Source organism: Chiloscyllium plagiosum, chromosome 2 (genome assembly GCF_004010195.1).
Source record: "Chiloscyllium plagiosum isolate BGI_BamShark_2017 chromosome 2, ASM401019v2, whole genome shotgun sequence".
Lineage (NCBI taxonomy): Eukaryota > Metazoa > Chordata > Chondrichthyes > Orectolobiformes > Hemiscylliidae > Chiloscyllium > Chiloscyllium plagiosum.
Genome location: NC_057711.1, coordinates 34,570,127 through 34,587,309, shown reverse-complemented (window position 1 = coordinate 34,587,309; position 17,183 = coordinate 34,570,127). Strand labels below are relative to the sequence as shown.

At 40.9% G+C, this 17,183-nt stretch overlaps 1 protein-coding gene across 1 annotated transcript in view; it reads left to right on the top strand.

Moving 5' to 3' along the window:
- The window catches only part of hmgcra (3-hydroxy-3-methylglutaryl-CoA reductase a), a 47,284-nt gene that overhangs the window by 7,258 nt on the left and 22,843 nt on the right, over nt 1-17,183 (top strand). The window contains exons 2-7 of the mRNA XM_043707408.1: nt 5,944-6,120; nt 12,445-12,556; nt 12,671-12,758; nt 13,633-13,717; nt 16,283-16,388; nt 16,732-16,838. Coding sequence (XP_043563343.1) covers nt 5,956-6,120; nt 12,445-12,556; nt 12,671-12,758; nt 13,633-13,717; nt 16,283-16,388; nt 16,732-16,838 — 663 coding nt within the window. The 5' untranslated portion in view covers nt 5,944-5,955. The remainder of the gene's footprint in view (nt 1-5,943; nt 6,121-12,444; nt 12,557-12,670; nt 12,759-13,632; nt 13,718-16,282; nt 16,389-16,731; nt 16,839-17,183) is intronic.

The following is a 17,183-nucleotide window of genomic DNA, read 5'->3' as shown; positions in this document are numbered from 1 at the left end:
CTGGTAAACCTTCTTTGCACCCTCTCCAAAGCCTCTGTATCTTTCCAGAACTGGACACAATATTCCAAGTGTGGTCTCACCAGGGACTTGTAGAGCTGCAGCAAAACCTCGCAGCTCTTAAACTCAATCCCCCTGTTAATGAAAGCCAAAACACCATATGCTTTCTTAACAACCCTATCCACTTGGGTGGCAACTTTGAGGGATCTATGTACTTTCGCACCCAGATCCCTCTGTTCCTTCACACTGCCAAGAATCTTGTCTTTAATCCTATGTTCAGCATTCTGCATCGACCTTCCAAAATTCATCACTTCGCATTTATCCAGGTTGAACTCCATATGCCATTTCTCAACCCACCTCTGCATCCTGTCTATGTCGTGCTGCAGCCTGCAGTAGCCCTCTATACTATCGATGACACCTCCAATCTTTAGTGTCATCTGCAAATTTACGAACCCACCCCGCAACATCCTCATCCATTTATAAAAACTACGAAGAGCAGAGGCCCAAGAACAGAGCCCTATGGGACCCTACTCAACACTGACCTCCAGGCAGAATACTTTCCATCTACAACCACTCTCTGCCTTCTGTCAGCCAGCCAATTCTGAATCCAGATAGCCAAACCTCTCTCTATCCCATACTTCCTGACTCTATGAATGAGCCTACCATGAGGAACCCTATCAAATGCCTTGCTGAAGTCAATATACACCATCCGCTGCTCGACCGTCATCGACCTGTCTTGACACCTCCTCAATGACCTGCCCCTCCCAAAGCCGTGCTGACTGCCTTTAATCACACTATGCTTTGCCAAATAGTCATAAATCCTATCCCTCAGAATTCTTTCCAAAACTTTGACCACAGACGTAAGACTGACTGGTCTGAAATTGCCAGGGATTTTCTATTACCCTTGAAAAAAGGAACAACATTCGCCTCCTTCCAATCCTCCGGTACGACTCCTGTGGAGAGTGAGGAGGCAAATATTTTGGCCAGCAGCTTAGCAACCTCCTTTCTCCCTTTTCCAGAGCAGACTAGGATAAATCTGGTCTGACCCTGGAGACTTATCAATCTTGATGTTTTCCAACGTTTCTAGCACATCAACGTCATCAATCTTGATCTGGTCAAGACTGTATCCCAACTCTACATTTTCACTTACAACAAGGTCCCTTTCCTTGGTGAAAACCAAAGCAAAAAACTCATTTAGGGCTTCCCCTATCTGTTCAGACTCCACGCATGTTCCCTAAGATATCCCTGATTGGCCCTACCTTCTCCCTGATCAATCTCTTATTCCTGATGTATGAGTAAAATGAAGACTTTCTTAACAAACTGCCTTAATAGAATGGAGTGATGATATGTGTGGCAAGAGAGCTACTGTGTATATGTAGCCAGGGACATCAGCTGATAGTGAGAAGTCATGTCGTTGTGGCCATATTGGGTGACGCGCACTTGTAGTGTTGATGAGATACAGATTGGAACTTTTCTGATTTCAGATAGAGTTGTCTAAGTCCGAAGGCTTGCTTATAAAGTCTTTTTTTTATTATTAACGAGGTTATTTGGTGTGCAATCGGTTAACCGAAGTCGACACCCACTCGATGCGTGTCACTTTTGGGAGGGTAGGGGGTAGAGGTAGTGTGTCCTAGCACTGGCAGGCCTCAATTCTGTTTCAGGGCCTGTTTTACTCTGAGTCTGCTCTTCCAGTAAGATGTAAAAAAAATTCACCATCAAACTGTCACTTATTCTGAAATTCGAAAAATTCTGTATTCTGAAAACCAGCTGTTCCTGAGCATTTCGAATAAACTATTGTGTACCTCTATCAGTAAGGTGGCAAGCTGGGCCCCAGCTGATGTAGGACAAGGGCTGGGGACTGACCCCTATTGTACATTCAAAGAAGTTATGTCTTGGTTTTTATCATCTCTTTCCATTGATTCTGTACCTGGTGGTATTCTCAATTAATGTGGCCTTTCTGAAATAAGAATCAGGTCTGTCAAATTGGCACACTATTTAAATGGGAGAATTTAAAAGGGAGCCGAGCTAGCAACTTCAGCTAACACTTGGTCAGTGTGTCATGATATCTCATGATTTCTTATTCGGGAAGTACTAAGTGGAATGTTTAGATTAGATTTAGATTAGATTAGATTACATTACAGTGTGGAAACAGGCCCTTCGGCCCAACAAGTCCACACCGACCCCCCCGAAGCGTAGCCCACCCATACCCCTACATTTACCCCTTACCTAACACTACGGGCAATTTAGCATGGCCAATTCACCTGACCTGCACATCTTTGGACTATGGGAGGAAACCGGAGCAGCCGGAGGAAACACGCAGACACGGGGAGAACGTGCAAACTCCACAGTCAGTCGCCTGAGACGGGAATTGAACCTGGGTCTCTGGCGCTGTGATGCAGCAGTGCTAACCACCGTGCCGCCCACTAATAATTGAGTTAAGGAATTTCTCTTGAATTCTTTACTAGCTTTGTTAGTAGTTACCTTGCATTTAAGGTTCCTCCTTTGGTGCCTTTAACATCTCTATATGTTGGGCTTGTTTTTCAGAAACCACAAAGTACAGTGTGTCAGTCTTTCCCATCAGTCATGTTTTCATTCGGGACTTGTCCTGCATGAAATAGTGAACTGTGTTTACGTCTTACTGGATCAGTTAATGGACAATTAAGTGTGCAGTTGATTTGTAAGGGTAAATGACATTCAATGTAAAAGTGGCAGCTTGAAGTCTTACTTTACAGCCGCCTTGACTTAATAGAGTCATGGAGATGTACAGCATGGAAACAAACCCTTTGGTCCAACCTGTCCATGCCAACCAGATATCCCAACCCAAGCTAGTCTCGCCTGCCAGCGCCCGGCCCATATCCCTCCAAACCCTTCCTATTCATATACCCATCCAAACGACTTTTAAATGTTGCAGTTGTACTAGCCTCCACCACATCCTCTGGCACTTACCATCCTCTGCCTGAAAAAGTTGCCCCTTAGGTCTTTTTTATATCTTTCCCCTCTCACCCTAAACCTTTGCCCTCTAGCTCTGGACTCTGTCACTCCAGGGAAAAGGCTTTGTCTATTTATCCTATCCATGCCCCATAATTTTGTAACCCTTTGAGGTCACCCGTCAGCCTCTGATGCTCCAGAGAAAATAGCCTATTCAACCTCTCCCTCTAGTTCGATGCTCCAACCCTAGCAACATCCTTGAAAGGATTCAGAAAAGATTTACAAGTTTCACGACATCTTTCTGATAGGAAGGAGACCAGGATTGCACGCAGTATTCCAACAGTGGCCTAACCAATGTCCTATACAGCCACAACATGACCTCCCAACTCCTGTACTCAGTACCCTGACCAATAAAGGAAAGTATACGAAACATCGCCTTAACTATCCTATCTACCTGCGACTCCACTTTCAAGGAGCTTTGAACCTGCACTCCAAAGTTTGTACCCATTACCTGTCTTCACCTATCCCCACTTCACCTTCCTGCCCCTGCCACCCCTTTATCTGCAACTCCCTTTACATCCATCCCCAGTCCTGAAGAGGAGTTACACCTGACACATCGATGTCTCCACCTCCTGATGCTTCCTGGCTTGCTGAGTTCATCCAGACTCCTGCTTATGTATCAAAGTAAGGAGAAGCTAATTAAAATGAGTTGAAGACTAATCTTTTCAAAATCCCTTAGATTTTGATTTTATATCCAATTGATAAACTGCCCCTGAATCCCATGTATTAGAACTTTACTAACCAGTCTATCATGTGGAGCCTTGTTAAAGTTTATGTAGGCAATGTCACCTGCTCTGCCCTCATCTAATTTATTGGTCAGATCCTCAAAAACTCTGAAGTTTGTGACACACACAATTTCCTATGCGCAAAGCCATGCTGACTGTCCCCAGTCAGTCTTTGCCTCTCCAAATGCATGTAAATCCTGCTTCGTAATCTCATCAATAACTTAAGCACCACTGACATCAGACTTACTGGTCTATAGAGCAGCAGCCTGGGAACTAATTTATTTATTTAGCAGCCTTTCTCAAAGGTGCAATGTTAGCCACTCCCCAGTCTTCTGGCACCTCATCCGTAACTATAGAGGATACAAATATCTCTGCCTGGGGCTCTGCAAATTCTTCCTTAACTTCTCGCAATGTCTTCAGATACAAAGATTTATATGGGTTGGAAGATTTGAGCTAATAGAGAGGCTGAATAGGCTGTCTGTTTTCCCTGGAGCGTCAGAGGCTGAAGAGTGACCTTCGAGGTTTATAAAATCGTGAGGGGCATGGATAAAGTGAATAAACAAGGTCTTTTCCCTGGGGTGGGGGAGTCCAGAACTAGAGGGCATAGGTTTAGGCTGAGAGGGGAAAGATATGGGAGACCCAAGGGGCAATTTGTCACACAGGCGATGGTGTGTGTATGGAATGAGCGGTTAGAGGAAGTGGTGGAGGCTGGTACAATTGCAGCATTTATAAGGTATATAGATGGGTATATGAATAGGAAGGGTTTGGAGGGGTATGGGCTAAGTGCTGACAGGTGGGACTAGATTGGGTTGGGATATCTGCTCAGTATAGACGAGTTGGACCAAAGGGTCTGTTTCCGTGCTGTACATCTCTGACTGGATGACTTGGGTACTTGTGGAGAAAATAAGTATTTCATGTTTAGTTTTTAAATTATAGAATACTGTAAGATGATGTTAAGATGGGGTGAGGGGATAATTTCTTCATGTCATGAATCAGTGGCCCTCTTGCAATAAAGAATTCCAATGAGGCTGGGTTTTTAAGTATATTGAAGGTTGTGAAATATGTTTTTTTTTTCAATCGATAAGATAATCTAAAGGTATGGAGAAAAAGGCAGCAAAGTGGTGTTGAAGCGTATCTGATAGGCCATAAGCTCGTTGAGGGGCTGAATGGCCTATTTCTCTCATGAATGATAGAATATCAGTTGAGCAAACTGGACTACATTTAGTCTATTATAAAAGATAATAGTACCCTTGGAAAGCATCAATAGGATTAGACAAAGTATCAACAAGTTTATGAAAAGGAAAGTGTGCAAAATTAATCCACTGGAGTTTTTTTTGGTTGGGATGTAGTAAGCAGAAAGGAGAACCAGATGTGTATTTGAATTTCAAAAAGACTTTTGGTATAGTCCCACATAGGTTAGTGGGTAGAAATATAGTCAGTTTTGCCAAAACATGGTAGTTCCATTCTTGTGCAATCCTGTGTTATAAGAAAATCGTGTAATGATAGACCATTTATACTAATGGGACCAAATCACAGTATAACCAATAAATGCTTTAAGAGTTCGCACTTTAGAAACAGTATCCCCGATTCATCAATAGCGTCATAGTAAAATTGTGTTAACAAAACACATGCGAGAGCAGAATGACTTGTAAAACACGTCGGCTTGGGGTTAATAAAGCAGCATGCAGTTACTATAGAGGAAGGGCAGCCTAGGTTCATTAGGCTGAGACCAGGGATGGCAGAACTGTGTTGTATGAGTCGAGCTTGTGAATACAGATCGAATCAAAGTACTGTTCAGAAGAGTAAGAGGGAATCTGACTAATACGTATAAAATACTGAAAGGGCAGGCAGGCTGAATGCAGGGAGGGTGTCCTCCCTAGTTTGGGAGTCCAGGACTGGGATCATGGCCTGAAGATAAAGGGACTGTGTTAAGGAAAGACTTCTTTACTGGTACAGGCTGATCCACCACATATGTTCAAGAAAAACATGACATTTGTAGATATTAAAGGCACCAAGCGATATGGAGAGAAAGTGAGACTACAACTTTGAGAATAATCATGGTTGACCCCAGTGAGCGGGCCAGGCTCGATGGGCTGAATAGCTTACTTCTGTTCCTAGTTTCTGTTTTGGTGTTTCATAATTCCTTTCTGGTTCCTTTCAGATATCATGGATACCAGTAAATATACTTTTTAAAAAAATGTGTTTTACCAGTTTTCTTCTTCTTCCCAAACAGGTAAAATTAAAAATGCTGTCCAGGCTGTTCCGCATGCATGGGCTTTTTGTTGCCTCCCACCCTTGGGAAGTGATTGTTGGAACAGTTACAATCACGATCTGCATGATGTCCATGAATATGTTTACTGGCAATAATCAGATTTGTGGATGGAATTTTGAATGTCCAAAGATTGAGGAGGTAAGAATCCTGCCATAACTATTTATCCTCTTACTGGGCTCCTTGAAATGTAGTTAACGTTTATAGCTAGATTGACTTCACATTTAACGTTTCAGTTTCACAAAGGGCATCTGCTAATATAATTCAAAACCAGTAGAATTGAGCAAAAAGCTTTGAACACAAATTGAAAAAAGTCTTCAAGATTATGTAAATGGACTCTTTTACACTTCTGTAAAACTTACAGGGTTTAAAGATAATATGTATTTTATATATTTATACTTCAAATTACTGTGAATGTTAAGTTAAAATACTTGATGCTGCTGCTTTCTAAACGAACCATACTCTGGAAAAATGTGAATGTAAATAATTTCAAATGCTTTTGCTGGGCCTATAACATCCTTTTGCAATCTGTATGATCTATATTTTACTTGTATTTTTATGTTAGGGAAGCTGGTTTCAATTATTCCTCGTAAAAAAAAAATTCTTTTTTCTGTGTCCAGTTACAAATAACATTGATCAAGTGTAAGTATTTTTTCACCTAGATTTAGTTTCTTCCTTGCACCTAAATAGGATGAGACAATATTTGTTGAGTATCCATTTCTTCCTTTGTGGAGATCCAAGTATCCATCTAAATGTAGATACAAAGAAAAGAATTGGAACTAGAAATAGGCTAATCAGCCCTTCATAGCCTACTTTGCCATTCCATTAAGATCACAGGTGACCTGTTTGCTCTGAAATCCATGGTCTGATCTTTCCCTGATAACCTTTTATTCCCTTGCCAAACAATCTATCTATGTCTGCTTCAAATTTTCAATGGCCCTGGCTCCAATATCTTTATAAACTTCTGAAGTCTCTCAACCCTCAATGATTCCCCTCCTCTCTGACCTAAGAGGGTGACTCCTAATGACTAAAAACTAGGGTGATCTCTAGTTCTGGACTACTCCAAACATCCTTGCTGCATTCACCTTATCACGACCATATCAGGATCTTTATAAAATTCAATCAAATCACTACTTGTTCCTTTAAACACAAGAGAAAACAATCACAGCTGCTTATTCCTCTTTCATATGATCATTTTGTTAGTTCAATGTATCAATCTCGTAAAGTTCCTCTGAGCTGTGCCTCCAGCGTCTTTCCAGCTGTCCTTCAATAAGGAGACTAAAATGGCGCAAAATGTTCAAGATATGGTCTCGCCAATGCCCTGTACAACAAAGGTATAATGTCCTTCAGTGTACAGTTGCCCTCAAGATAGCATTCCTTTCACATTCATCACTTGCTGTATCTGACCACCTTTTGAGACTCTTGCATTTAGAACATAGATGCCTCGGTACCTTGGAGTTAAACAGTAGTTCACCATTGAAATAATCCTTTTTTTTTTCAAGACGCAAACAAGACAAGGCTGTAGGGTGCAGAACAGAATATAAGAAGTGGAGAACAGACAATGCAGTCACTTTCTGAAGTTATGGAATTCAGTGTTTAGACCTCAGCTGGAAAGTGGCGAAGCAGAAACTGCAGTGTTGTTCTTCAAGCTTGTGTTATGCTTCTTGGAACATTGCAGCAAGGCCCGGGTAAAAATATTGGCATTAGAACAAGGGGTTTATTGAACTGTCTCACAACCAGATGTGAGAATCATTTCTTCCAGTAGAGTGGAGATGATCATCAAAGTGGTCAGTCTATGTGTTTACTTGTCAATTAAAGCAGTCTGCTTTGTAAGCAGCGAATGCAGTAGACTAGATTGGGGGGGAAATATAAAATTTTCCTTCACTTGGAAGGTGTTTGGAGCCTTAATCAGTGAAGAGGTGAGTGGCCAAGTGTTATATCGACTGCAATTTTGTGGGAAGATGTTATGGGGGAGTGAGGAAGTGTTAGGAATGATTAAAGGAGTGGACCAGGGTGTATTGGAGAGAATGGTCTCTGTGGAATGCTGACAGTGCAGGGAGGGGAAATCGTGTTTGGCAACACCTGCTGTAGGTGGTGGAATTGACAGAGGAGCTGGTGCAAGGGAGAAGGGTTCACATTTTGTTTTAATCATTTGGGATCTCTTCTGGGGTAGAAGTGACCTGTGTAAGAAGGATGGATTGCACCTGATTTGGGAGGGGACTAATGTACTGGCAGGGAGATTTATTAGAGCTGCTTGGGAGGATTTAAACTAGTAAGTTGTGGGGGGGTTGGGATATATCTTTGAGATATTTGTATCATCAATAGTCACAGGTGAGGTGCTGGAAGACTGGAGATTGACTAACCTGGTGTCACTATTTAAGAAAGGTGGTAAGGAAAAGCCAGGGGACTATAGACTGGTTAGCCTGACATTGGTGGTGGGCAAGTTTTTGGAGGGAATCCTGAAGGACATGTATGTGGAAAGGCAAGGGCTGTTTAGGGATAGTCAACATGGCTTTGTGTGGGAAATAATGTCTCACTGACTTGATTGAATTTTTTTGAAGAAGAAGAAACAAAGCGGATTGAGGGCAGAGCGGTGGATGTGATCTGTATGGACTTTAGGCTTCAACAAGATTTCTCATGGTAGACTGGTCAACAAGTGTGGATCTCATGGAATACAGGGAGAACTTGCCATTTGGATACAGAACTGGCTCAAAGGTAGAAAGCAGAGGGTGGTAGTGGAGGATTGCCTTTCAGACTGGAGGCCTGTGACTAGTGGTGTGTCACAAGGGTCAGTGTTGGGTCCATTGCTTTTTGCCATTTACATAAATGATTTGGATGTGAACGTAGGAGGTATAGTTTAATAAGTTTTCAGATGACACCAAAATTGGAGGTGTAGTGGACAGCAAAGAAGGTTACCTGAGAGTACAACGACATCTTGATCAGCTGAGCCACTGGGCCGAGAAGTGGCAGATGGAGTTTAATTTAGATAAATGTGAGGTGATACATTTTGGCATGGCAAATCTGGGCAGGACTTAATGGTAAGGTCCCAAAGAGATCTTGGAGTGCAGGTTCCTTGAAAGTAGAGTCGCAAGTAGGTAGGATAGTGAAGATGTTTGTATGCTTTCCTTTATTGGTCAGAGCATTGAGTTTAGGAGTTGGATGTCATATTGTGGCTGTACAGGAGATTGGTTAGGCCAATCTTGTGTGCATTTCTGGTCTCCCTCTTACTGGAAGGATGTTGTGAAACTTGAAAGGGTTCAGAAAAGATTTACAAGGATGTTGCCTGGATTGGTGGGTCGGCGCTATAGGGAGCATTAAAGACTGAAGGGTGACTTCAGCCTTTCTTAAAAAAAAAACATGAGGGGCATGGATAGGGTAAAGAGACAAAGTCTTTTCCCCAGTGTTGAAGTCCAGACTGAAAGGGCATAGATTTAAGGTGAGAGGGGATAGATTGAAAAGGGATCTACTGGGCAGCATTTTCATGCAGAGGGTTGTGCGTGTGTGGAATGAGCTGCCAGAGGAAGTGGTGGAGGCCAGTACAATTACAACATTTTAAAAGACATCAGGATGGGACCATGAATAGGAAGGGGTCAGAAGGATATGGGTCAATTGCTGGCAAATGGGATTAGATTAATTTAGGATATCTGGTCGGCATGGATGAGTTGGACCGAAGGGTCAGTTTACATGCTGTACATCTCTGATTTTTTTGTTTAAAATGTAGAGACTTAGTGGGATGAAAATTTTTAAGGACAAGAGGAACCCCAATTTGTTCTGGAAGAGTTGAGGGCAAAAGTATGGGAGACGGTCTTCAGCCTGAGTGCAACCTGACAACTACAGTGGGGTGAGAGGTTTCTGTCATTTCGGAAGCCGTCTGATACAAGGTGGCATCATGAGCAGAGATGAGCCGGAGACTCGGTGACTGGCATCTTTACAGAAAGCAAGGTGTGAAGTGGTGGGCTTGTCATGGGATATTGGTGGACAGCCTGTCCTCAAAGGGAAACAGTGAAATTAATAAATGGAAGCCAAGAGTCTGAGATGGACCACTTAAAAAAAAAAAAGTGAGAGAGGGGTTGAAATTGGAAACAAAGAGCCTTCCCTGCTGTTCATTGAGATTATGGATGCATTGATCATCCCTAACTTACTTTCCTGTCTTTTTCTCCTAACCCTTAATGATTTAAAAATCTGCCTGTCTCAGCCTCAAGTATTCTTTATGCCCCAGTCTTGACAACCCTCTGTGGCTAAGAATTCTGCAGATTCATAACTCTCAGAAAAAATTCCTTATCTGTGTTAAATGTGTGACCTATTATTCTGGGTTTATGCCCTCTGATCATAGAGCCCCTCCTACAGAGGGAAACTGCATTTCTATATTTACCTTGTCAAGTCCTCTAAGAATATTCTATGTTTCAACAAGGTTGCCTCTTATGCTTTTGCAATAAGTACATGCCCAATCTAACCAAATCTCATGGGACAGTCCCTCCATACCTGGTATCGGTCTAGTGAACCCTCTAGGCTGTCTCCAAAACAGTATATTTTTCCTCCCATTAGGGGCACAGAATTGTTTGCTGTAGTCTAGCTGTGGAGAAAGTGAGGTCTGCAGACGCTGGAGATCAAAGTTGAAACTTTATTGCTGGAACAGCACAGCAGGTCAGGCAGCATCTAGGGAACAGAAGATTCGACGTTTCGGGCACATGCCCTTCTTCAGGAAGTAGTCTAGCTGTGGTCTCACTAGTGCCTTGTGTGGTTTTTATCAAAACTCCTACTTTTTAACTGTATTCCCAGTCAAAATAAAAGCCAATGATCTATTTGCCTTCACTGTTACTTGATAAACATTGCTAACGTTTGGTCATTCGTGGACAAATACATCCAAATCTCTCCATAGCTTTCTGCAGTCTTTCTCCATTTAAATAATATTCAGCTCCTCTATTCCTCCTGCCAAATGCATAATGTCATGTATCCCCACATCATATTCCATCTGCCAAGTTTTTGCCCACTTGTTTAACATGTCTATATCCCTTTGCAGACTCTGTAATGCTCACCATTTGCCTTCCCATTTATTGTTATATCAGCCACAAAATTGACTATATTACACTACTTTTCATCATTGAAGTCATGAATATATATTTTAACTAATTGTGGCTCCAGCACTGATCCCTGAGACACTCTATTGCCATTCTAAAAATAGCCCCTTTATCCCATGTCTTCTATCTGTTAGCAAATCCTCTCTTCTGCTAATATGACTCTGATACAATTGGCTCTTATTTAAAACAAGCTAATATCAAATGTCTTTTCAAAATTCAAATATATTACACCCACTGTTTCCCCTTTTACCTATCTGACTAGTTGTTACTCAAAATTAAAGTAAATATTTCGGGCACTTTTTTTCCTTGAAGCAATGCTGACTCTGCTTAATCATTATGTATTTATAAATGATCTGCTATTACATTTTTTTAAAAACCGACTCAAATATATTCCCAACATGTTAATCCCGATGTCTTATAGTTACCAATTTTTTTGTCTCCAATCCTTTTTAAATAAAAATGTTACATGGGCACTTTTCGAATCCTCTGGATACTCTTCCAGAATAGAAGGATTTCTGGAATATTGCCAGCAGCATTCCCTCTGAGCAGCTGTGCGGACATCCAAGTCTGGTGCATAGCACAAATTTTGAGAATCGGAAATGATTGCCATGACCAGGTGCTAATTACTTGGCAATGTTTTGATGTCGAGCCCGTGACTTTCCATCTAGAAGGACCAGGGTAGCAGCTATGTGGAAGCACCACATCCTCCAATGAACTCCCCTTACTAACTTGGAAATATACATCTCTGTTCCTTCAATGTTTCTGGGTCAAAATCCTGGAACTTCCTCCTTTTAACGATATTATGGATATACCTACATTACATAAATTGTAATGGTTCAAGAAGACAACTTCCTGCCATCTTCTTGGGGTAGTTAGGGATGGGCAATAAAATGCTGGTCCATCAGTGACGTTCCCTTCCCATGATTGACCTTGTATAGAGTCATAGAGATGTACAGCATGGAAACAGACCCTTTGGTCCAACCCGTCCATGCTGACCAGATATCCCAACTCAATCTAGTCCCACCTGCCAGCACCTGGTCCATATCCCTCCAAACCCTTCCTATTCATATACACATCCAAATGCCTTTTAAATGCTGTAATTGTACCAGCCTCCACCACATCCTCTATGTAAAAGAAAATATCCTCCTTGGTAAATGTGTCCTTTCTTGAGAATGGGGATCAGCTTCTGTACAAGTGAAGAACAATTTCTCTTGCTCATGTACTCCAAATCCACTTTCTGATTGTTTCCTGACTTTCTTTACTAACTTGCATGGTAGCTTTCAGTGCCTTCTAATAAAGAACTCCTAAGCATAGCTTGTTCTGTAACTAACTGTGATTTTGTTTAAGATGTTGACTACATTTCACTCTTGTAATTTTGTTTTCATAGGAGATATTAAGCAGTGATATCATAATACTGACCATCACGCGATGCTTAGCAATCTTGTACATATACTTCCAATTCCAGAACCTCCGACAACTTGGTTCCAAGTATATGCTAGGTCAGTGACTGAGTGCCTGTCCTTGAATGCAACTGACACTTGCATTTGCTTATATATGCCTATTTATACAATGTGTTTATGCAATTAAATGTTCCCTTAAATTTGTTCTTTTAGGGATTGCTGGCCTCTTCACCATTTTCTCCAGCTTTGTTTTTAGTACTGTTGTAATTCATTTTCTGGATAAAGAACTAACTGGCCTCAAGTGAGTATGATAATCCACAATTCAACAGTTTGGGGCATGTTTAGATATGCTAGTATATTCACGTTATGACTCTGTAGCTGTACCTTTTTAGGGCTACCATTTGCATTCTAATAAAATTACACTTAGTAGAAGACCAAATTGTGCTCAATAATGAGTAGAATGTCCAATGTTTGACCTTTTTCTTTTAAAAGTGACTAGTAACTACACTTGCAGGTAAGGAGACAGTATGAAATGAATTGGTACTTGTTTGCTGTCATTTACAACATTTGTCAGTTCTAAAGTGTTTCATAGTTAATTGAGTATTATGTAGAAAATGTGGCATTCAACTTGTAAAATTAAGGCCTTATAAAGGAAATGAAGTAGTAAATAACCAGTTTTATTCATTCACCTGTTGATTGAGAGATTATTGATGGCTTGTATACTAGGAGAATTACATGGGTGATCGAATAATGCCTTTGGAAGAAGGCAAGTATGCCTTCATTTTAACACTCTGTTCAAACAATAGCATTTTAAGTGCAATATACCCTCCACATGGCTGGCTGGCTGGCTGTGTGCAGAAGAGCAAGAGTAGACCATTCAGTCCCTCTACTCTGTTCTGCCATTTAAAGAGATTTTAGCTGATTTGTGCCATGACTCAATATATTTTGCCCTTTGGCCGAATGTCTTTTTTGCTTTTTCTTAAAAGAAGGCAATCTGAAATTTAGAATTAACAACCGATCTAGCAGCCACTGTCATTTGTGGAATACAGCTTTTACCCATTGGTAACATTCTGTCCTGTAATTGAAGATTTCAAATTAGCTAAGATTTTATTTTTGAATGGATTTCACAGGAACATTTTATCCAAGATTAACTCTAAATTAATATTTCTTCGCAGTGAAGCCTTGCCTTTCTTCTTGCTGCTTATTGATCTATCGAAAGCCAGTGCCCTAGCCAAATTTGCACTGAGCTCCAACTGCCAGGTACTGTTACAATTGTGTGACTGAAAGTCTTTTTAACTGATATTGAACAAAAACTGGATTCAAACAGTGTTTTTAAATCAAAATTAGGGGCTGGTTACAAAGAAACATAAAGAAGGAAATATTTAATTTGTGTAGCATAGCTTTTAATGGTCACAGTGGGACTTGCATCAATTCTCTGGAAATGAATAACATTATGGGCTGCTGCTTGTGGGGCAAACTCACCATTCCTGATTAACTGTGGCATGTTTTGTTCGTATTAATGGTTGGTACATTATGTAACATGTTACATGGGTTTTTTTTAAATTACTTGTTCATGGGACATTTGAATTACCTGCTGGGCGAGCATTTCCTGCCCATCCTTGATCACAGAATTCTTTACAGTGCAGAAGGACGCCTTTCGACACAGCGTCTGCGCTGGCTGTCTGAGCTCTGAAATCTAATCCCATTCTCCTGCCTTTCCACTGTAGCTTTGCATGTTGTTTCTTTTAAATTGATTGCCATTGAAGGTGGTGTTGAGATGTCACCATAACTGCTGCTGGACTTGGGATGTAGGTGCACCCAGAAAGCTGTTGGGGGAGAGTTGCAGATTTTTGAATGAGAGACTGAACGAACAATCAATATAGTTCTAAGACAGGCAGGTATGTGGCTTGGAGGTTAACTGCATCTGCCCTTGGCCTTCAGGTGGTGAAGGTCACAGGTTTGTAAGGTGCTTTGGGAGGTGGTTGCTGCAGTGCATTTTGAAGGTGGTACGCATTGTCACTACATTGATGAATTTCTCCTCCAGTGTCTTTAACTTGGTATTTGATTCCAGGCCAATGTGTGTAGACTTGAAATAATTTTTTAAACTATAATCGAGATAGTGGATTGCGGAGCAATTCATAATAATCAAAGTTGGTGTGGTCTTACAAATTGGATATCTTGTTTGAGAAACTTAGCAATTTTCTGACAATGCAGTGATAGAATAAATGACGCAAAGCATAGGAAATAGGACCAAAAATAAGCCATTCAGTCTTTCGAGCCTGCTCTGTCATTCACTATGATCATGGCTGAGCATCTCTCTCCATTGAACCGAAGGGTCTCTTTCCGTGCTGTATGATTCTACAGCCTTTTGCTGTTTCCTCCCCACAAGAACTATATCTGACCCCTTTAAAACATTTTTTCAGCATTTTGGCCTCAACTGCTTTTGTGACGAGCATTCCACAGGTTTACCACTGTCTGGGCAATGTTCCCTTTTAAACTGTGCACACAGCCGTTCTGATATTGTTTGGCATCAGCATGCCAATGTGGGTGAAGAAACTTCTCCTCCTGTCAATCATAAGTGGGCTACCTTTAGTCTGTAGGAAACATCCTATTACATTTAATCTGTCTAGTCCTATTCAAATCTTTATAGATTTGAGATTCCTACCAGCATGCGAGCACATCCTCCCCACCTTCATGCTTCTAAATTCCAATGAATGCAGTCCTAACTCAACTGGTTTATCTTCGTATATGAGTCCTGCTATTCCAGGAATCAGTCTGATAAACATTTGTTGCACTCCTTCCATAGCCAGAACGTAGAATTCCAATAGGAAGACCAAAATGCACACTATTCCAGGTGTGGATATTCCCTGTGCAACTACAGCAAGATATCCCTACTTGACTCTTAACTGCACCAAGGCTGATGTTCATGGACACACCTATTGAATGGTCCACTCCTGTTCCTATGTTCTACATTTGTGTACTATTTGCCACCTTCACTGCCTGCTGTTGTCTTTTGGAAACCCAAATAGAATGCATTCAGTAATTGCCACACAAAAGGCTGATGTACAAGTTGTGGGCTTATGGAGTTAATTTAATATATTTGGTATGGTTAGAGAATTTGTTAACTGATGGAAGGCAAAGAGTTGATGTAAATAGGTCAATTTTCAAATTGGCAAGCTGTGAATAATGGAATGCCTCAACAATCAGTATTGGAACCTCACCTTATTTAATTGAAAACTAGCTTCTGAGGTTTGACAGGATAAATACAATGTGAATGTTTTTCTTTGTCTGGGAATTTAGAGAATTGGGACATTGTCAGGATCAGGGGCTGATCATTTAGAATAGCGATGAGGAGAAAATACTACACTTAAAGGGTTGAGTTTGTCGCAAGGTGTGGGTGCTCCACCGTGGAATCTATTTGAGACTGGAGTTTGGTGCCTTAAACAGGGAATTAAGGGAAATGAGGTACAAGTGGGAAAGTGGAGCTGAAGCCTAAGGTCCTATTGAATGATGCGCAGGTTTGATATCTATGTTGGCTGACATTCCTATTCTTGTATTATAAGTCCTTCTTTGACCTAAATTTGATTTCAAATTAGAAATGTTTTTCATTGATCTTGAGAAAGACACGAATTGTACCAGTGGGTATGAGAACTAATTATGGCTTTTTTTGTAAATTTGGATGTAAATGTAAAGAATTGTTTGTATTTTTAAAAATGTGCATTGAATCTATTCACGCTTTATTTGTTTTTGAGTTCAGAAGTTTTTGCAAACAAGTGGGCAATCATTAATTTTCCTGTGAGCTAATTCTAAGTATCTATTTAACAGGATGAAGTAAGGGAAAATATTGCACGTGGAATGGCCATTCTGGGTCCCACTTTCACTCTTGATGCTCTTGTGGAATGCCTTGTGATAGGTGTTGGTACTATGTCTGGTAAGCCACATGAAATCTACATCCTTGTGTGCACCTACTGTTAGTTTTATCGGAAGTAGCTGGAAATTTAAAGTTTAGAAAGGGTTTTGTAGGGACGTTCAGTTGTTTCATTTTTGTGGGTGTATGAGGATTTGAAACTGTGCTTCCATCGAGTGAATAATTGCTCTCGGCGTGACTTTTAGTGGAGGTGCAGAAGACACTTGAAAAAATTCTCATGGCTGTGGCTTTAGCTACAATGACAATCCCAGCCACAAGTGCACTCTTCGCTATGTAGAAGGTGAGAATATTTAATTGATCAGTAGCAGGAAAGGTTCATTAACATTTATAATTTTTAATATTTTAGGGGTGAGACAACTAGAAATCATGTGCTGCTTTGGATGCATGTCTGTTTTGGCAAACTACTTTGTCTTTATGACATTTTTCCCAGCTTGTGTCTCCCTTGTATTGGAGGTAAGCATGAAGTTCAAAGTCTTTTCAATACTGCATTTGACAAAATGTTAATGGCAATTAATGTGTAATTGATAAGAGCTGCACAGTTTTTTTTTGTAAGTTCAGAGAAAGCTGGCAATCCTGTTTGGTATACAAGTGAATCATGAAGTAGCACACCATACATGAGATGTGGTCTGTGCTCTAAGTTAGAGGGAGGAGGTTATTGGTGTTTGAAAGAAAGCTGGCCAGAGTTTCAAAAAACACTTTTTCTATAAGTAACTTGAAGTGAGCATGGGTGAGTTTTGAGAAGATTTGTAGCCCAAGTTGAGGTTTTGGATTTAGGCTTGCTTGTTGAGCTGGAAAGTT